Source organism: Lytechinus variegatus, chromosome 3 (assembly GCF_018143015.1).
Source record: "Lytechinus variegatus isolate NC3 chromosome 3, Lvar_3.0, whole genome shotgun sequence".
NCBI classification, from domain to species: domain Eukaryota; kingdom Metazoa; phylum Echinodermata; class Echinoidea; order Temnopleuroida; family Toxopneustidae; genus Lytechinus; species Lytechinus variegatus.
The window spans coordinates 62,881,551-62,903,859 of record NC_054742.1 but is presented as its reverse complement, the minus strand read 5'-3'; the positions used below and the strand labels follow the sequence as shown (position 1 = coordinate 62,903,859).

At 37.9% G+C, this 22,309-nt stretch overlaps 1 protein-coding gene across 2 annotated transcripts; it reads left to right on the top strand.

The window, feature by feature from the left end:
- Window positions 1–1,451: 1,451 nt before the first annotated feature.
- LOC121411615 (SWI/SNF-related matrix-associated actin-dependent regulator of chromatin subfamily E member 1-like) lies at window positions 1,452–17,902 on the top strand. Of its 2 annotated transcripts, none has more exons than XM_041604424.1 (10): window positions 1,452–1,535; window positions 2,731–2,806; window positions 3,924–4,003; window positions 4,694–4,906; window positions 5,503–5,578; window positions 5,933–6,022; window positions 6,999–7,171; window positions 9,002–9,103; window positions 15,522–15,705; window positions 16,630–17,902. In XM_041604424.1, the coding sequence occupies exons 2-10, from the start codon at window positions 2,749–2,751 to the stop codon at window positions 16,935–16,937; spliced, it is 1,284 nt and encodes a 427-aa protein (XP_041460358.1). In that variant the 5' UTR covers window positions 1,452–1,535; window positions 2,731–2,748; the 3' UTR covers window positions 16,938–17,902. The 2 variants fall into 2 exon arrangements, with proteins under 2 accessions (XP_041460358.1, XP_041460357.1); XM_041604423.1 differs by having other exon boundaries at window positions 1,452–1,539.
- Window positions 17,903–22,309: the final 4,407 nt, after the last annotated feature.

Here is a 22,309-nt window from a genome sequence, read left to right as displayed (position 1 = left end):
TCTCACTAGATTTTAAACCTCCATGTCACTTTAGTACAAGTGACCTTCCTCTGATCAAGCGTAGAATCTTTTCATCATGCGCAGAAAGGAACTACGAACTGGCTTATAGATTAAGAAGTACATGAAATTTTGTGATGGACATATGTACAAAAATTTGACAAGCAAAAAAAAAAAAAAAGGTTATCAACTAAAAATTCAGGGGGGGGGGGGACCGTCCCCCCTACCTCAATTTTTTTTTGGGATCTGTTCCCCCATCCCCTCCCCCCCCTGCTTACGCCGCCTATGCTCATCCCCTATATTCCCCCGACTGCATGATCATATTGCTGAGATCCACATGATAAAGTTGAAATGCTGCCCCAAATTAAGTGTAATTTTGGGGTTCACTCATGAAATTTGCTTATACAACAAAACTAGTCATGGTTGATCATATTTATCACAACACCCCTTGACCCTATATTGTATATTATATATTTTTATTTTTTTAAACGTGTAAACTGGACCCCTCAGAAGAACAGCCTGTGGCTGAAGAGGGTCATCCAGCCCACGAGTGGAAAATAAATGAATAAATAAAAAACAAAAGGACTAGGCTCTTTGAGACTTATCAGGGACGGATCCAGCCTTCGCCAATTGGGGGGGGGGGGGGGGGGGGGGGGGGGGGGGGGGGGGGGGGGGGGGGGGGGGGGGGGGGGGGGGGATTTTCCCCCGATTGGCGAAGTTGATTTTTGTTTGTTTCTTTGAAGGGGTATAGTCCTAAAAGTCACATAGCTTTAATCTTATAAATCAACATAAATATATAATAATCTCAGATTCTCATAGTTTCAATTTCAATTTATTTTATTTTCATTTTCAACAGAAGAACATTAGTAATGCACAGACAAAATAAATTCAGGCATGTACAGTATAAGTAGAAGTAAAACAAAACAGAGTATTAATAGATCCATTATAAAATAAAATTCTGAGAACTTAATGGAGGGATCCACTATTGTGTGGACCCCTCTTTTTGAGAAGTGTGCGAAGCTATTTTTAAAAATTATTTTTCATTTCATATAGTTTGTCCTAATTAAGATATAAACATTAAAAATTCATGAAATCAATGTCCTCTATTGCATTTATCTAGATGTAGGCCTATATACCCAAACGCTTTAGACAGACTGTTTGAATAATATTATTGGCTCTGCATGTTGTTCCTTAGTCTTTTTTTATGGGGAGAAATATTTTTTTTACATCTTGGTTAAAAAAAGAAGGGATGAACGGATGTTCAGCCATTATGCATCCCTTACAGACCCTGGTGAAGCAGACCAAATATGCTCCTCCTTAAGGGGGTTGGCTGGCAACCAGTTCTGATTTGACTATGGCTGGTTATTAGACTAGACTGCAACTGCGTGAAATAAAACTAAAAATGCCGTCAGAAAATTAGACTACGGTACCATATAACGGAGCGATCGATCGGAGAAGAATCTGCCGGAAATAAAAACGAAACTTGCCGTAAAAGACTACTTTTTTCCACATTTGGGAGAAAACATATTGCTTTTGCTGTAGGTAAGTGTATGTGTAATTCTATTCATTGTTAAGCAAACATAAAATTGTTCTGATTTTATTGTGTGATGATGTAAAAAATGAAAATATAAATAACAAATCTTTTACTTCTGCAGAGTACAGTGCCATTTTGCTTTCTTTGTTCACCTATGCATCGCGTCGCCGCTTAGGTCCCCAGCACTTCCCGCATAGCGTCGCATGCAGATGTGGAAGGCCTAACCGCCCTTGCGAGTTGCGTCGCGGGCTCGGCGATAGCCATGCTGGCGCTGATGCAGTTTCGCACCCGCCACTTCAAGTTCAAACAACAAATTTCCCACCAGTAATTGCTTGCAAATTTCAATGTCATAAAAAGTCTCTCTAACAGACTCTGAGTCATGTGAGTCTCAGTCACATTTAGTTGACTGCGGATAACGATGTCCAAAAAAAAACCCAAATTATCAATGAAATTTCATTTAATGATCATGATGATTTAGTTTCTAAACCCTAATGTGAAAGGTGAGGATATATTCATGTCAAGTGTGTTGTCAAAATATTTTGTGTACCCGCATAGATCTGATTAGAACGGATTCTATTGCGTTGTTGGTACAGAGGCAGATACAAATTTTGACCAGCGCGAGTGTTATATTGCTATTCAATGGGTAAACGGAATTGTCACTTTTCTGACATGCTGAAATGGAATTTGGGATTTTCTGAAACGGAAAAGGCAATGTTTTGAAAAGGAAAATCACTGTTCCAAGATATGAACTGTAGAGAGTTGATAAACGCATGAAAAATTTTGGGAAAAATTACGCTATTTTAAAAATTATTGGTTGCCCACCAAAACTTTTCAATAATGGTTGCCCGAGGTGGCCACCGGGCCTCCGCTACTAATGTCGAGGCTTGGCTTACCACTCTTCTGAAAAATATACTGGAAAATAGCAAATTTTGATGACAAACAGATCTGGATCAGCCAGGTTCTACTTCGATCGCCATCAGCTACAGCTGAGCGTACAGACGGACCAGCGGATTGGTTGGCACGTTCGTACGCTCAGCTGTAGCAGCGCTGATTGAGCGATTAAAGAAGAACCTGGCTGATCCTGATCTGTTTGTCATCAAAATTCGCTTTTTTCTGGCATTGCACATGCTTATATGTAATTGTGCTAACCATTGATTGGTAAACATGAATGATCATAAATCCTGTTATTTTTTTCATAGGTGGTTAGAACAATCAAGATGTCTGGAGCTTCCAGAAGGAGCATAGGAGGGTTTATGAATACATCCCTTCAATCCTGTAAGTGTTTGGCATGAAAACCATCTTTCTTGCATGTGTGTAATTTGGTTTTTACAGATAAATTTTAATGTACATGTACAACAGGATCCTTTTAAAAAAGAAATTGATTTTTATAAATTTGTCAGATCAATAGCACTTTGACTTTCAACCAGTCTTATAATGAAGATGAAGGAAGATGAGATGTGCAGTTTGTATGTACTTATTAAAGGTGATAATGACTTGTTGCAAATAGCAATATGTGGGAGTAAGTCTGATGGTGTCTAACTGACTACTTTGAAGATGTAGATAAAATAAACTCTGCAAGCTGATTTGGTATAAAATATAAAGTTTTTGTAACTCTCAAAACCAATCTGACTGGAGTTCTCAAGTGAACCCTTTTGTAACAGTAAATAAAGACTATAGCCAGATAGTTGCTGGACAGCCTTGAGTAATACTTGATCATAATAATCTGTATGTTAAAACTTTATTCTGAATTGGGGAAGTGGACAATTTAGTGAGAAGGGGGAATGTTGTAAATAAGAAACCCATATAATGAGTGTGCATCAGAGGTTTAGCTAGAAGAAAAAGAGTAATACTTTCTAAATATAGTTGGAATTGGTAAATATATAGTTTCCTGTTATACTTCCTGCAGAAGAATTGATTAAGTACTAATTAAAGGTAGGAATTGATATATCAATGAATATGTGAGATATTACATAACACTATGATTATCAGTATTTTCAGAGTAACAGGAATCAGCAGCTAAAAAATATGAAGGTTTCCATGGTAGTAGTTGAAATCCATGGCCTGTTATGGCCACTTAATTTTCATCCACATTATACCAATGTTACCTTGATCATTCATAATTAGTAAAACAGTCCCCGTGGAACATGTGAAAGATGTGACCTGTTTCAAAGCTTCGCAGATATAGTTCTAAAGCTTCTAAATGAATTCTTATTAAAAATGATTTTTTTGGGGGGGTGGTAAATAACAGTTTGGAATTGAAGTGTACATGTCTGTATCTAAAAAAATATATGTCAAATCAATATGTTTTGCTTTTTATGTCTGTGTGTATGAGTATTGTAAATCTGTTTTATCCTTCTGTCCAATTAAGTAATTTCCCCTCTTTCTCCCTTAGCCCATTCTCGTCCATTTACTAACACTCCGACCTCTGGAGTTATTGCACCCGGTGGTAAATCAGGCAGTCCAGCTAAAGGGGTAAGAAAACAAAAATATTGTAATTCATACCAAGAAAGTGGCAATATGCTTATACAGGTTCATATCCCCCAAGATGGTTTGGAGCTCATGGTTTGGAAACATATATTGTGCAGATTTCATTTGTTATTACGAGAAGAACGAGAAAGGATCCAGTGTACGTTTTTGTCACATTCAGCACCAAGGTTACAGTAGTAATGAGTGCTGATTGCCTGAAAGGGTCTTTGAAGCTCACAGATTTGTTTTGATGCACCAAATTAGTCACCTTAATGTGATTTCTTGTAAATCAAGTATTAATATTATTTAACTCACGTATGAATCCAATTTTCTATATATTGAAATGATGTAAGATATTGTATTTATAAAAACTGTTTTCTGTTTGAAAATAATTTGTTAAAAAGGTGTCTCAAATGGTGCATCATAATAAATCAGGGACAGGAAAGATGGTCCTTGCAAAGGCTCTTTCTTGCCAATAGCCCCTGATTTATGCTACGTCTTCATAATATTTAAATCAATGAGATTTAGAAGGAGACAATTTTTTTTTGGAAGAATATTGTACGTTCAAATTGTTGTGTTTTATGATATATGAAATTTAGTCGATAAGAATAGGTTATTTATCATTCAAACTCAATAAGCGAAAATTTATTTATAGGTTCTGTACATTAAGTGAAATTTTCACGCTTTACTCCATAGGGTTCACACGATTCCCGCATCCCAAAACCACCTAAACCACCCGACAAGCCCCTGATGCCATACATGAGGTACAGCCGCAGCGTCTGGGAGAAAGTAAAGAATGATAACCAAGATTTGAAGCTGTGGGAGATCGGAAAGATCATTGGTCAGATGTGGAGAGATTTGGCGGAGGACGGCAAACAAGTTTTCACTGAAGAGTATGAAATCGAAAAGGTAAACTCCTCACTTTGACCCTTTGCGTGCCAAAAGTTGTTGCATGAGTCTTGAAGTTGACTAGGTAATGCGTCATAAAGTTGTTCGTAAAGTTGAAGGGCTGGAACATGTTCTTAGGTACTACTACTAAGTCAGCTACATAGGGATATGATATTGAGCACAAGAAAGGTTCCAAAATCGTGCGTAAAGTCATTTGCACCTTACAACAGATTTATGAAACTGCCCCGGGCCTGCGACTAGCAACAGAAAATGTGAATGGAATTGGTGAAGTTAAAAATTGATCAAAATAGCCCTGCATTTTGTAAGTGATTGCAAATGAATTTCTGACTAAACCTCTGTCTCTCACTTCTCCCTGTCAACGAAATGAAATAATTTTTGGTCTTGTTTAGAAGTGGACATAAAGACAAGCCTGTCTATGAAGGTCACCCAAAAGGAACAGGAAAAAGTGGCCTCTGAAGAAAGATGACCTTTATAGTCAAGCTTTATAACACATACTCCTTTCAAATGGGATACAGTTTGGTGGCCACAAGTAAGCTTTGACTGAATCTTATGTGCAAATTAACTCTGTTTGATTGTATTATCTTTAACAATCACAGGAGGAGTACAACAGAGCACTGAAATCTTATCACAATTCGCCTGCTTATCAAGCATGGATGGTGGCAAAAGGGAAAGGTAACGTCATTTCTAGATATTTTCTCTATATTTGCATACATGTATTGTCAGTTGGTACTAAGGTAAAAATGCTGCATATTCACGTGGAAATCACAAACATCTTTACTGAAATGTTAGTCTCAATTATCCTTCAATATTTGGTGTTGATACACTAAGGGCGGGACTGACTTTATTAGCTGTTGTTGTTGTTATCTTGGGTGTTATTCAGATATGAATATTTACGTCTGCATACACAGAGAACTCTTATGCTATGAGGTTTTTATAGACTTTTTTTTGTTGGCGTAGTTAGATTCCTCTTGTCTGTATCATCTTGTACTCATGAAATCAAATCTGAATGTATTGATGTAATTACAGCTCAGCAGGCCATAGAGCAGGAATCTGAAATTGACGGTGGTATCAAATCAGAACCAAGAATGAGCATGCAAGCTGCCGAAGACGATGATGGTGAGTAGAGACTTTGAGATGAGGGGAGGGGGGAACATTTCACATAACCTTGCTATTTCAGGCTGTTTTGTTCCCAAATAAATCATTTTAAGTCATAAGTGGAAGCGTCGTGGTGTAGCGGTTCTGACTCTCGCCTTGTAATCAGAGGGTCGTGTGTTCGAATCCCACCATGGCCTAGCGTCCATTGGCAAGGCGTTAATCCACACTTTGCCACTCTCCACCCAGGTGTTAAATGGGTACCCGGTAGGATGTGACAGCCTATATGTAGTATGCCTGGCAATTGAGTCTTGGAACTCTTGTTGGAATGCTCCCCAGGGGGTGGAGAAGGTGCATACATTGTATGCGGGCATGCAAGGATCCGATGACCAGGGTAATAATATGTCTGTAAAGCGCTTAGAGACGTCGTTCTGATGTATTAAGCGCTATATAAATGCAGAATATTATTATTATTATTAAGTCATGATTGCAGATTCGTATTAGATTGATATGCTGTAGTCAAAATTGGTCTGTCAATTGCAATTGATTACTGGTACCTATTTTCTTCCAGACCTCCCCCCCAAAAAAGTCTTTCTTTTCGGATATCCCATTCAAACTGTGTAGAGGATTAATATATTCTCACTATGTTTTAATTCATCCACAAACTTGGAATATATCTGATTTTGAAGGAGGTTCAGATGAAACATTTACATTGTATACACATGAACTCTATTTTATTGTAAAACTTAAAGTTTTGGATTTTAATTCCTGTACACCAATTGCATATTTTACTGTTAAACTCTGGATGTCATTATCAGATTGATATATGATTACATTTGATTATTGCTGCCATATGATGAGTGTATATTATTAAGAAAAAGACACTTTAGAACACAAGCAGGAGAACATAATTTTCTAAAATATGCTGAACTTTTATTTCTTTACCACATACCTCTTTATTCTAAAAAAGCTTATATATATACTATATTTCTTATCCTAGATCAAGAAGATGGATACTCGGTAAAGCACATTGCCGCAGCTCGTTTCCAGCGGAACCATCGCTTGATCAATGAAATCTTCAGTGATGCTGTTGTACCTGACCCTAGGACGGTTGTTACTGATCAACGTATGCAGATCTTGAAAAGACAGGTCCAATCGCTCAAAGTTCATCAGGTATGGGAATTACTTACCACTTTATAAGGCAATATTTAGACGCTAGGGCAGTCAAATCCAAAGAGGAAAACCATCCAGATGTCTTTTTAGTCCTAATAAATTTGAAACGAACCAAGAATTATTCTGTTTCATCTGTAACTCATCTGGGCCTGTTTCATAAAGAACTTGCAACTGTTGTAACTTTGCCATTATGGCAACTACCATGGTAGTAGCCAATCAGAATCAAGGTTGCCATGGTAGTTGCCATAATGGCAAAGTCACAACAGTCGCAAGTCCTTTATAAAACAGACCCCTGATCTCAGATCTGGGTATTTCCTGTATGAGTATGAAGGGGGACCACAATGCCAAGGATCCCCAAGCTACTATGGAAATAGTGCAGTGAATGGTGGCTTGCCCCTACAACAGGTGCCTGTTGCAGGAAAGTCACTGTAGAGCTAAATTTGCCATCATGTTTTTTCCATTTTCAAACAATGCCTGACAATCAAAATTAAGGCATCCATAGAAGTTACTGTGCAAAGGTGATGAGCAGACTATTACTTCTGAGGCATGCTGTATGAAGCTATCTTCCCTGGGCCAAGCTGAGGAAAGATTGCGTGTACATTTAGTATGCAGAGGAAGCGCTACTTTGCTTCGTGTTTATTTGCTTATATTGCCAGTTTGAAATCAGGAAGGAAACAAGATTCCTTAAAAAATGAAATTTTGGTAAGGCCTACTACTCAAAGCTTTCTTTAGAGGAAATGCACTTGAGCATGTCAGTGCTTGCTTTGTTGCTAGGGCATATGTTAACTGTGCATACCCAGTCTCGATCTTGCTCAAGCAAGGTAACTGTTGTCACAAGGAAGTTTCATGTCACTGCATGTGATAAAAAAAGCAGGAACAATAAAGGGGGAAAAAAGATAGAGGGGCAATGAACTTATTTCATGTGTTATGATTCTTGTAGCTTAAATCAAGTGATTAGCAAAACACAAAAGTTCCATCACTACAAGGGGTGTTTGATGGGGAAACTGCACTTTATCATATGTGTCATCAATACCTAAGTAAAGGCCACCGCACACCTTACAACCCGACTGGTCGCCGACTGGCTTGCGACTGAGTGAGGGGAGATGTGACGTCACAGCTCTTGTCAGCTTGAGCGTCGCAGACCGGTCAGAGACAAGTCGCAAGGAAAATCGAAGGATTTGACATGTCGAATCCTTATGACTGGATCGCAAGCTCAATCCAACTTCCAGCCAATCAGACAGCAGAGTTGCACGACGCGTGTATGATAAACAACACGCATACGCAGTAGTAAGCGCACTTTCTCAGTTGCTATGTCAAAAAGCAAAAAGCCCATGCGTGAGTGGCAGATCAGATCGCAAGGTGTGCGGTGTCGAGGCTTATGACTACCTTGCGATTCATCTCCCCTCACTCAGTCGCAGACCAGTCGGGTCGTAAGGTGTGCGGTGGCCTTAAAATTCTTATCATCTGGAATGTAATAACTTTCATTCAGTGGGCTAAGGCCTTCATGAAATCATTGTCCTGCCTCACTGTCTGAAGGAGGGAGGAAGTGTTCCTTGAAATGGCGGTTACATCTGTGTGGCAGGAGAGTGGCACAATAACACTCAATGCACATGTATATATTCTGTTTAATAGATTAATTTACAAATGAATATTAATGCAATACATGTAACCCATTCATTGACACAGCATTTGTAGATATCACTTTTGAGAATATGTTCGCTACATGTATAGTGTATGTAATTGATGCCACAGTCTGTGATAAAAGCTTATTTTGAAAAATGTGGAAGTGGATGTATCTATTATATATTTTTTTTTTAATCTTCTAAACAGAAGAAGCTGGAAGCTGAATTGCAACTTATTGAAGAAAAATACCAGAACAAGAAGAGGAAGTTTGTTGAGACCAGTGAGAACTTCACTGTAGAGATGAAAAAGGTAATCTCCATTTATCTGGCAAGGACTTACTAGCGTGCACATATAAGGCACACAATACACATTTCTGCTATGCTATAGAAGTGATAATGTTAATGTTATTAAGGGAAATTGTAACGTTGCATAATTGTTAATGTGATCTTTGAAATATATTGGGAACAGATTAGGAAGCTCATCTTTCATATGACACCAAAAAGAATCCCTTTCTATTGAGGGCCATAGTATTTTCTTGATTGAATTTCCTAATCCTCATGATTTTTGGTTTTAGTTTGTTCTTTGGGCCTGATGTTGCCATCATAACATGATAAGTCGTAAAAATTTCATTAACCAGTTATAGGTGAACTTTTAGTTAGGGAAAAATGAATCGACATGATATCTGTAGGGGCACAGGTCATAAAACTTGTTACAACTGCAAATTTGCAATTACAGTTTTAAGCTACTGAAATAATCCAATTTGATTGGCTGATAGTTAACTTGTTATAGAAATTATGCATTTGTTATGAAAACGAGTCTTTATGAAACAGTACCCTGGGCGGTATTCTGAACATTGTCTTTTCTCCATATTTTATCTTATCTTAGAGATATGACAAAATCGGTATTCTGGTGGATGTCATAACTTTTGTCACAAATATTGTCATAAATTTTGTCTCTTCTCTTAAGTGCGCAGCAAATATACGCGGCTTTAAATGCGCGTAATCCTTTTATACAAGCAAAAGATATGACAAAAGTTATGACAGGGGGTAGCAGTCATAAATTTTGTCATATCTTTTAGTACCAATTTAATATCCCGATACCCTGCCGACTGAATGTCAAGCAAACAATTATATTATTAGATTAGATTGTGGTATTAGTTTCACTCATCTTCCATGACAATTTTCAAAATTATATTTTCATGCTACAATTAGTTAGGCCCTATATTTATTCCTCCTTTTTTTTTCGCTGTTTTCCTTACTTTTATACTTCTCCTATAAAATTCTTCACAGCTCCCTGTCTCTCTTTGTAATTAAGCGCATCAATATACGTGTAGTTGCGCGATGCCAGCAACTGTTTTGGGATACGCCCTACTTGCCACGGGGCTTTTCTATTGGCTAGAAGGGCTCCAAGTGAGAACTAACGATGATTTTGATTGGTTTGCTTCCGAAAAGATGGGTGGAACTTTGAGAGATATGACAGGGAAAAGACAATGTTCAGAATACCGATTTGTGACAATCATAGCGGTGTCACATCTCGGAGAGAAATGACAAAATTTATGACAAAAGTTATGACAGAGTTACAGAATACCACCCCTGATGTTTAGTGTGTGTAATACTACCTTCTCTCTCTTCAGTGAATATTATATATATGATGGTTTCGGGAGCCCAGCTTTGGAAAGCCAATCGCCTAAGCTGGCTCCACATATTCTTATATATCCTCTCTTATGTATGTATTTCCCCTTTATTGTATCTTTATCTGTATACAATTTTTTTTTTCATTTGAATTGTACAGTGTATGTTGTATATTTTTAATGAGAATTTGAAATAAATGAAATTAAAGGCAGAACAAGGTATATTGTAATAGACTGAGGTGTAGGCTGAAGAAAAGAAAGTGAATGGGCAAGAGCCTGTGATGCGGAATCTCAATGAGTGTGGGCGCGTCGTGGTCTAGTGTTCTGATTCTCGCCTTTCAAACAGAAGGTCTTGGTTTCGAATCCTAGCTGTGGCGCGTTTTCCTTCAGCAAGAAATTTATCCACACTGTGCTGCACTCAACCCTGGTGAGGTAAATGGGTACCGGCAGGAAATAATCCCTCAAAAAGCTGTGTGCACCTGAATTGGTAGCGTAGCTTAGCCCGGTAATAATAGCAGGGCCTGCTGGAGAAAATTTTCGGAACTGAAGTGGCTAATCTGGTAAATACACCGTTATTATTATTATTGATATTTGACACCTTTCTCTTATCTTACATTTTTATATATATATATTTACAGTTGTGAGTACTGAAAGAGTTGAGATCAAGTGGATGAGTCTGATGTTCCCTGATTATATCTTCTTGGGCCTCATGTGCCTATCAGTGATTCTCTCAGGCACTCAAGTGTTGGCCGTCTCATGTCTCTCTCATTCTATGTGGGATTGTAGGAAGTTCATCAGGTTTGGCAATTCATGTTGGTGGCATTGTGATTCATATTGATACTTTGGTCTTATCAAAAGATGGTTTATTTCAATTTCATGCATGAATTACGCTTCACTCCGCGCTTACATGGAGAATGGGTTGAATAATTTTTCATTTACAGCTTCTCTTCATGTTATATGCATGATTATTGTGAAGTATTTTATGAGTGTTTTAATAATTGTCAGTTTATATAGTACAGTCACTATTCCCTACTGTGCTTGATATGTGGTATCATATTGTTACCCTGGCTGTATCTGAGCCTCCATATATATGTGCTAAAGTGTTCAGGAAATAAATCGTCCCAGGTACCATATCCACCTCACCTTGGTTGAGTACAGCACAATAAAGATCATTTTCATGATGAAGGAATATACGCCATGACTGGGATTCAAACCCATGAACCTCTATTCGGAGATGCCAACCGAAAATTCATCCCAACTCCCGCCCTTACGATTATCATCCTTATCCTCCCGAAATTACGATTTTTTTTTTGCATTGATCAAATTGGATTGGAAGTACATGTATCGTCTGCTAACTTTAGCATGTATACTCCATTACGTTCGCTGCTACTAAATTCTGTGTGAAAGGCAAACAAATAAGGAGCAGCGAAAAGCTGGTGCATGTGAAATGCCCAACGGGAATCCACTGTGCACCAGGCCGGTAGGCCCGGCTAGCTTCATGAGCCGTTTGCGCTCGCGGCCGCTGGATTTGTCGTGCAGTGGAATATCGGTGTGTGATTTCGGCGTGTTGATGGGTTGATATTGACACGAAATGGCGGAAAATCAACAAAAGAAGTCCAAGAAATGGTCTCAGAAGTATAAGACTGAATACAGAGATGCCAACCCTCCCGATTTCATCGGAGGCTCCCGAAAATTCATCCCAACTCCCGCCCTTACGATTACCATCCTTATCCTCCGAAATTACGATTTTTTTTAATTGATCGAATTGGATTGGAAGGACATGTATCGTCTGCTAACTTTAGCATGTAGTAACTCCATTACGTTCGCTGCTACTAAATTGTGTGTGTTAAAGGTAGACAAATAAGGAGCAGCGAAAAGCTGGTGCATGTGATATGCCCAACGGAAATCCACTGTGCACCAGGCCGGTAGGCCCGGCTAGCTTCGCGAGGCGTGTGCGCTCGCGGCCACTGGATTTGTCGAGTCGTGCGGTGGAATATTGGTGTGTGATTTAGGCGTATTGATGGGTTGATATTGACACGAAATGGCGGAAAATCAACAAAAGAAGACCAAGAAATGGTCTCAGAACTATAAGACTGAATACAGTCTCCAGTACCTGTGTATTCGGGTCCGAAAGAGGAATTTACCATGCATTTTGCGCAACTTGCAGCGTGGACATTTCAGTTGAGTACGGAGGTCGTGATGATATTCGGAAGCACCGTTCGGGAGCCGGAGCAAACGGCATAGGCCTACGGACATTACGAAGACAAGATCTTCGAGCTCCACTAGTACCCTGTTGACTTTATTTCACCAAGCAAGGGACCAGCGCCATAGGCGGCGGAAGCGGGGGGGGACGTGTCCCCCCTAAATTTGAGGAGGGGGGGACGGTCCCCCCCTAAATTTTTTGTTGATGACCTTTTTTTTTTTTTTTTTTTTTTTTTTGCTTGCCAATTTATTTTCCTACGCCCCCCCTAAAATTTTTGGGTTGAGAACCTTAATTTTTTTTTTTGCTTGTCAAAAAATTTTTGGTTGTCCCCTCCTAAAATTTTTTGCTTCCGCCGCCAATGACCAGCGCTGAGCTTTTCTTTACTGGATTTATAGTGGAACACAACCTGCCTATAGCCGATAATGATAATTCCTCCTTATTAATTATTATTGTTGAACAGGTACTTCTTTTGTCCCCTCATTTTTTTGTCTCACCTGCGAAGCAAAGTGAGACTATAGGCGCCGCTTTTCCGACGGCGGCGGCGACGGCAGCGGCGGTGGCGGCGGCGGCGGCGTCAACATCAAATCTTAACCTGAGGTTAAGTTTTTGAAATGACATCATAACTTAGAAAGTATATGGACCTAGTTAATAAAACTTGGCCATAAGGTTAATCAAGTATTACTGAACATCCTATTAGAGTTTCATGTCACATGACCAAGGTCAAAGGTCATTTAGGGTCAATGAACTTAGACCATGTTGGAGGAATCAACATCGAAATCTTAACCTGAGGTTAAGTTTTTGAAATGTCATCATAACTTAGAAAATATATGGACCTAGTTCATGAAACTTGGACATAAGGTTAATCAAGTATCACTGAACATCCTGCATGAGTTTCACGTCACATGACCAAGGTCAAAGGTCATTTAGGGTCAATGAACTTTGGCCGAATTGGGGATATCTGTTGAATTCCCATCATAACTTTGAAAGTTTATGGATCTGATTTATGAAACTTGGACATGATAGTAATCAAGCATCACTGAACATTTTGTGCAAGTTTCATGTATCATATAGGTCAATGAACTTTGGCCGAATCGGGGTATCTGTTGAATTACCATCCTAACTTTGAAAGTTTATGGATCTGATTCATGAAACTTGTACATAAGAGTAATCAAGTATCACTGAACATCCTGTTCGAGTTTCAGGTCACATGATCAAGGTCAAAGGTCATGTAAGGTCAATGAACTTTGGCCATGTTGGGTTTTTTGTTGAATAACCATCATATCTCTTTAAGTTTATTGGTCTAGTTCATAAAAAGTGGACATAAGAGTAACCATGTATCACTGAACATCTTGTGCGAGTTAGAGTAGTATTCAAAGTCAGCACTGCTGCTATATTGAACCGCGTGATGCAGGTGAGACGGCCAGAGGCATTCCACTTGTTTACATGTAAGAATGCATATTTGATATTTTTATGTTAAAAAAGTGGGAACAATTTTTATTTGAAAACATGTGAAATGCCCCAAAATAAGGGTCAGATTGCACCAGAGAGCATCTAGAAACCCAGAGCTTCCAGGGCCCTAAGGCAGGCCCTGGACCCTGGCCGCAAGGCTCTGCGCTTGAGATGTGCGCTACGCGCACATAATTTGGTGGCAGTTGCAAATCCTCCCTAATTCTGATTTCCAAAAGTTGGCATCTCTGCTGAATACAGTCTCTAGTATCCGTGGATACCGGAAGCCGGAAAGAGGAATTTACCATGCATTTTGCACAATTTGCAGCGTGGACATTTCAGTTGAGCACGGACTCAGTGGGAGCAAACGGCATACGGACATTGCGAAGGCAAGATCTTTACACTACAGGTAGACGATACCACGCTGAGCTTTTCTTTACTGGATTTATACTCAATTATAGTGGAACATAACCTGCCTATAGCTGATAGTTCCTCCTTATTATTATTGTTGAACAGGTACTTTTCTTCTATTGTCCCCTCATTTTTTTGTTACATGGAAAAGTGCATATTTGATATTTTTTATGTTAAAAAAGTGGGAACAATGTTTTTTAAAAACATGTGAAATGCTAAAAAATAAGCGTCAGATTGTACCAGAGAGCATCTAGAAACCCAGAGCTTCCAGGGCCCCGGCCGTAAGGGTCGAGCGCTCCGCGCTCCAGATGTGCGCTATGCGCACATAATTTGGTGTCGGTTACAAATCCTCCCTAATTCTGATTTCCAAAAGTTGGCATCTCTGCTCTGTTTCAAAGTCTGGAGACTAATCCACTGGGCCACTATGCTCCACAAACCCTGTATATAAACCCTGACCCATTCAGAAACATATCATGGCCAGAGTTACATACCCTGTCTGGTTGATAAAAATTGAATATCACTACCATTCTATTGCGAATCAAATGACATGTATTAATTCAAGGTTATGTACTTATGTATTTGAAAATATTAGGTTTGAAGACCCGGGGAGCATTTCATGAAAGGACTTGATCCTACAAGTCCTGTTTTATCTGACATTTACCAGAGTTACAGTGCTTTCTAAGCCAATCAGAATCAAAGAAAATTGTCATATCTGACAACTTGTCGGGGTAAATGTTGATGAAACGCTCCCCTGTATCTCTTTATTAATTCAATCAAGATATTTATCTGACACATTGGTAAACATATATTTGATGTTCATTTCATGCTTCTTGAATAGAGACTAATATGACATGACACTTGAATATTTTTGACCTTACTGTACTACCCTTTTTGGAAGAACCCTATCCCTATTTCTTGCATGTCAGAAGCATTTCTGACCTAGCAAGTGAGTGCCATGAGGTCAAACGGTTTGGGCCTGTGTTACTGCAGCTATGGCAAATATTTCTGTTACCTACCTATTGTTTCTTTTAATTCAGGTTCAAGCAGTACCCATGCCAAGCACCCAAGTCTTACGCAGACCACCTGGTGATGCCCCAGGGATCAAGCCGGTCCAGGAGACCCAGCAGGATGTTGGTCCGATGCAACCTCAACGTGTGGAACCTGCCGTAGAACAGGCTGCAAAGGCCAGCTCCTACACAACCTCTTCATCACAGAAGAAGAGTAAGGGCTCTTTCTCTGATATGTATATGTGTATATTGATCGTACGGTGGATTCACAATATGGTGCACCATCTAACGGTTGCAGCGGACAGGCCAGTTTCTAAATTTGGGAGTAAACTTGCTATAATTCTCATCAAATAATAAAAATATCAAATATGCAGTGAAATGCATGTTAACATTGAAAATTTTCATCCACAAAGATAGGATTTCAACTTTGTAAGTTGATGGAAATAAAATAATTGGGATTGAAAATGATTGACAATCAGGGCCCCATCTTACAAAGAGTTATGTTTGATTCAATCAATCTCAACTGTATGGGAATCCATCCATACCATAATTTTTTTCTACAGGAAAATTGCAAAATCTCCTTGGTAAACAAAGATAACCACACTGAATCACTAAGAGAATGATGAATGTATGAATATATGTCATATCTAGAAAATATTTCAAACAAATTTGCATTTTAGATGTAGAAGTTGCTGGCCGTCCATAGTTGCGTTGATGGGATCAGTCGCAACTCTTTGTAAGACGGTGTCTGGGGCCCCGTTGTACAAAGAGTTACGATTGATCCAATCAATCGTAACTACTGAAAGCCAGCAAAGTCAACATATATAATGCATGTTTGTTCAAAAAAAATTCTAGATATGAATCCATATCCATAAATTCATTGATTTCTTGACAATTTGGGGTGTTCTCCTTTGATTACAAAGGACATTTTGCAAATTTTCTATAGAAAAAATCATGGCACTGATGGATTTCCATAGAGTTACGATTGATCGGATCAGTCGTAACTCTTTGTACAACGGGGTCCTGAACGACTACAATAAAGGGTCACCAGTCATGTGTAAAGTTGCTTACAAACAGCTTTATGAAACACACCCATGTTCATATCCATTTAATTCACCATTTTATTTTGTTTGTACAGGTACCCCTCGCAAACCCAAGAAGTTCCAGGGCCACCTGGATGCGTTACTTCAGTCACCTGAGGAGAGCCAGTCTAGCCAAGATGAAACAGAAGAAGAAAAAGAAACCCCTGATGCTGCTGTGGAGAAACCCAAGGAGGGAGGAACGCCAACAGAGGAAACACCCAAGGATGTAGTGCAGGAAGGGGCAGGGAAGGACTTGATGGGGATGGGTAATGGAGGGGGAGTGAAGGCAGATGACTGGAAAACAGGATCAGACGCGAGTGCCAAGGAAGATGAGGGTAGCAAGGATGAAAGTCTGAAAGAATGATGATTGATTCGTCAAGGTTTGCTCAATGAATGAATAAAAGGAAGATTTCATAGTCGTGTGCAAGTCATTTTCTTTCAAGTCAAAGTCAAGGCCCAAGTCATTTAGGCATTTGGTGAGCAAAGTAGCTACTTTAGTCCAAGTCACACGACTTGGGTCGACAACTCTGAAAGACTTTAATCAAATGTTAATTCAATACTGGCAAACTGTCCATTTTTTGCATGCCCATGTTGTAAATTTATAATATTTGTCCCTATTTATTACCTTCAATTTTGTTAATGTACTGTAATAGTAAAACCCTATGAACCATCAAAGACACTTATTTGTCCAGAAGTCATTCCAGAATTTGGAAGAGAACAAGAAGTGTATTCCTTGTTACGATCTGTTAGTGTTTTGTTTCAAAGTGTAATGAACTTTGCCAGCCTTTTTGATAAGTGGTCTCTGTTAATTAAATAGTAATCATGTTAGCTGATGAGAGTAACCATTTTTGAGAGCTGCATATATTGTGATTTGTTTCTGAAAGCACAAATTTCCCCCATTTACATGTATTTTCCTTAAAATAAAACTATTCCATTGGGCTTCGCATTGGCTAATATACAGCTGTGCTCAAATGTTAGTGAGCCCACCACAAAATTCACTCCTTCACTTCTGTTGAATGTAGACAACAACACTACAATGTTTGGCAAGCCCAGAGAAACAAGCTTTATTGAATGTAACATTTTATCATCTGACTTGTACACTCAGAAATGTTCAAATTTCTGTTTGGGTTCATGAACTTTCGAGCTCCACTCTAAGATGTCCCTTTGAAATGAAATTTGTGAAAACAAATAGTGCATTTATCCGCTATGTATTTAAGTTGTTTTATGTAAAACTTGGTTCCTGTATGCTTCTATTTTTATGATAAATTGTTTGCTAGTCATTAGAGGTTGTTTGATGGTTACTGGCAATGAATGTTTGCTGAATAAAACTTTTAAAAAATGCCACACACTTCTCATGTTTTTTTAAAAACATTACCCAGTATATAACAACCTGTAGTATGAAGTGTGATACAGATAATCTATCACATTCAAATTTGATTATTGAAGTATTATCCATATAAATACTGGTGCTAGCATACAGTAGGAGATACAGTTCTTTTTGTCTGGATAGTTTTTTGTTTGAAAACGGAAATATCCATTATGCACTCTAATAAATGATTAATCTGAATTTTTATGAAAATGAATACATGTGTTAATGTTATACATATGAAGCATCAACATGACTTAATAAGACAGTGAACGCGATTTAACCCAGGGGATTGTTTATCTATACACAGTTGACCTGGGGTAGTTTCACAAAGAGTTAGGTATGAATTAGAATCATGCTTGAATGCTGATGCACCAATGATATGTAAACTTAGTGATTAATATCGTGCATCTTCTTAGCATGATTTAAACAATGGGGATGATGCCTTTTATGCCGCATGCCAGTGGGAATTTAGGCATTACTTAAATCATGCTTAAATCTTTGTGAAACTCTCTCAGGTATTCATTTTGCCTAAAGAGCAGTCTTATAATACAGATGTATGGACTGCTATGACAGGCATGGTTGTTTGTAGCAGCTCAAGGGGACTGCAAAGCAGCTATGCTCAAGGACACTTCAAACCATTTAGAGGAAAAGATTATTCAGCATTCATTAAAGAGGTTTATACAGATCAAGAAATAGTTGTCAACTTGTCATAGTAAACCATTATGTTTTCTGTCCATAGTTTTGAGATGGAAATGATCCATCAGTTAGCAAGGAATTCCATTACTCTATTATAAAGCAAAATCATTTATACAGATCAAGAAAGAGTTGTCAACTTGTCATAGTAAAGCATTGGCCCGAATTCACAAAGGTGGTTTTGAAAACCCATGGTTGAGTCCATGGATTATGCAGATTTCCTGTATAAATTACGCTTAATTTAGCATGCGTGTATGAAAACTGACCAATTCTGATGCGCGCTCTTGTCACAGTGCGCCAAATTGACGCCTGTTACCATGGTTAGGTACACTATTATATTCATGAGTCCACTTTTCAAACAGAGGACTCATGAATAAAATAGCATATCTAACCATGGTAACGGGCGTCAATTTGGCTCACTGTGACAAAAGCGCGCATCAGAATTGGTCAGTTTTCATACATGCTGAATTAAGCGTAATTTATACAGGAAATCTGCATAAACCATGGACTCAACCGTGGGTTTTAAAAACCACCTTTGTGAATTCGGGCCATTATGTTTTTCCTGTCCATAGTTTTGAGATGGAAATGATCCATCAGTTAGCAAGGAATTCCATTACTCTATTATAAAGCAAAATCATACCAATATTTTGTATGTGTATCATCATGATTATTCACACTCAGTACAGTTTAAATAGTTCAAAACACCTTTGGCTATCACTTCGGGAATATTTAAACTGTTCCAAAGGTGTGGGTTATTTATAATAATGCCCTCAATGATAAGTTATATTTTTAAACTCTGAAATCTTCTTGATGCATTGCATTTTGCCAAGTTCCTTTATTTTATATACTGGTCCCTGTGAACATCAAATAGACATGAATGTTTCCCTAAAGAAGTATGAATATATTGGCTATGCCGGTTTGGATAACACCAGTAATGGTTATAAATAGAAGACTTGAAGTGACTGAATAATCGTTGAGTTGGTTGCGGTTGCTTCACAGGAAGAAGAAATAAGTAGTTTCTATTTCCTTTTTACACCAGGCCTTTAATGACGTTATAGTCTTTCATGTCTTTTGGGTTATTTTTTTCTTTGAGTTATTGATCCTTTGGTAATGTTGCTACAGTCAAACCTGCTATAGTGACTACCTGCATAAAAGGATCACCTGTTTATAAAGACCACATAGTATTCCCCATTGAACCGTGTATTAAAGGATCCTGTCTATAAAGACCACATATTTGTTTTCCCTGGAATAGCAGTCCCCATTGAAACATGCATTAAATAAACCTGTCCATAAAGTCTTATTAATTTTCTTGTCTCCTTGTCTGGCCTTAAAAGGTGGTTCTGGGTCAAAACATTTTACAAATCTCTTGTAGAGATTGGTGATTTTCTAGATAGCTTTTATGTGAATGAACCATTACCTCTAATGACATGTTCTCTGTTAAGTTACGTAACAATCTGAATCCACTTCCTGTCTTGTTAATAGTTTTTGGTACCATTCTGTCTTAAAATAAAGATTTGTATATTGGAGAAAAAAAAACACTGCATGGAATCTGCTGCATTATTGTAAGATGATAAAGGGGCTGTTGCAAGAAAATAGATGCATCAATTGCAAATATTCTGTTGCAATTTTACATTTGATAGATCAATGTTAACTGTAGCAAATCAGATTACACTGCTTGTTTCAAGAAGCAAATTAGAAATTATCACATATTCCGCAATTTCATTGATTTAGCCTTTAGGGTTCAAAAATAGACTTGCAATCGATCGCAAGTTTCTTGCAACGCCCCATGAGAGAGTTGCATTTAAAAATGAAGTTTAGTACTGGTCGTGAATGTCAGCAAAATCTTATGAAGATAATGAAAGCTATTAAACACAAGTTTTGCTTACTTTTACAATTTATATGCACAGCAGGAGTGAAAAGCAAAAGGAAACCACTATGTCCTACATCGTTTCATTTATATTTTGGCATATGAAACGTAAGAAAATGTTGTCCATTTGATATTGAAGAAAGTCTTTATCAAATTATACAAAGTTATAATACTGGCTACGCATTGTTTTACATTAATAGGAGGAGAAAATGATGAAATATTTGATATTTCAAATACCGGTAATAAAATCAATACTCGGTTTGTGGCATCTGTTGTCCAATTTGCGTACTATCTGTGCTGTGCATGTAACTGTTTTGTGAAATGAAGCAAATTTTGTTATTTGATTTTAAATCTGAGGACATTTTCAGCATCATGCTTATTTAAATTTTCTATGTTCAACTTGCATTGAAAGCAACTTGTTATAGTAATGGACCTGCCCTTACATGGGCATATTAAGTAATCTTATCAAATGAATAAGGTAAAAAGGAGGATAAAAATAGGATATCAAAACCGCAATGAAAAAAAACCTTGACTTTCATATTGGATAGAAATATAATCAGAGATGTTAGTAATATTTATCTGATGGAATGTCCCTTTTGTTACACTATTTCCTTGCACTATTTGTACAAATTAAAGGACAAGTCCACCCCCCCAAAAAGGTGGTTGGAATAAAAAGAGAAAAATCAAACAAGCATAGCACTGAAAATTTCATCAAAAATCAGATGTAAAATAAGAAAGTTTTGGCATTTTAAAGTTTGCTTAATTTCAAGAAATAGTTTTATTCACATCCTGGTATGCAAATGAGGAGACTGATGACATCATCAACTAAAATTTTCCTCATTGTCATGTGAAACAAAGTTTTATTTCTCCCTGAACATGTGTAATTATCAATGTTTTACAATTTTGTGGATCAAGATGGTTCTTATTGTCAAATCTATTAAACTTGAAATATTGTATGATTTGAACAATAAAAACAAAAGAAATAATTAGCGGCGAGAGGCCAAATTTTTGGACTTTAATCCCCAAGGCTGGATCAAAGCAAACATATTTAATTTCATAGGAAAATTCTGAATTTTCAAAAATGGGCATAAAAAATTGCAATCTTGTAGCTTCATCATGGAAACCAGCCTTGCATAGTCCACACTCAATTTCATGGTTATATTGCTGTTTTTCAACAAAACTGGTTTATGCATGTGATAAATCAATTAAAACATTTTGATATTTTCTTTGTCAGCCTTGTCAAAAAGAATATTTGTTTTCTATTAAAAATGCTTTTCTTCGAAAATGAGAACAATTAATGTTAAAAATCGTCGCCTACTTGTCACATAAGTTGTATCGTTCAATTGAAGTACATTACTCTTAAAACTGAACGTGGCCCAGTCAAAGCTGGTTTCCATGGTGAAGACACAAGATGCGACAAATTTTATGTTCGATTCCTAAAAATTCAGAATATTTATTTTAAAATGAGGTTTTGCCATGATCCAGCCGAGGGAATAAAAGTCCAGAAATAAGCCACTTTTTGGCTTTTTGCAGCTCGCCTATAATTTCAACGGTTACAAAGTGACCGAAACGTTCAGGGTGGGGAGGGAAGTTCCATGGGGCGGCTTTTTGTTGTTTCATCAAAATAAAATTAAAAAGACTAGTACATTCATCAGATAAAATTCAATTGACTTGGCCGTGCTTATGAAACTTGTATTCCAAAGAAATTTTCAAGTCACAAAAGATGGAGGAATTATAAGTCCCTAATCCCGGCCCTTCCGCGCAAAACGCAGCCTGAGCTATTAATGTTTTAGTATATTCAAAGAAT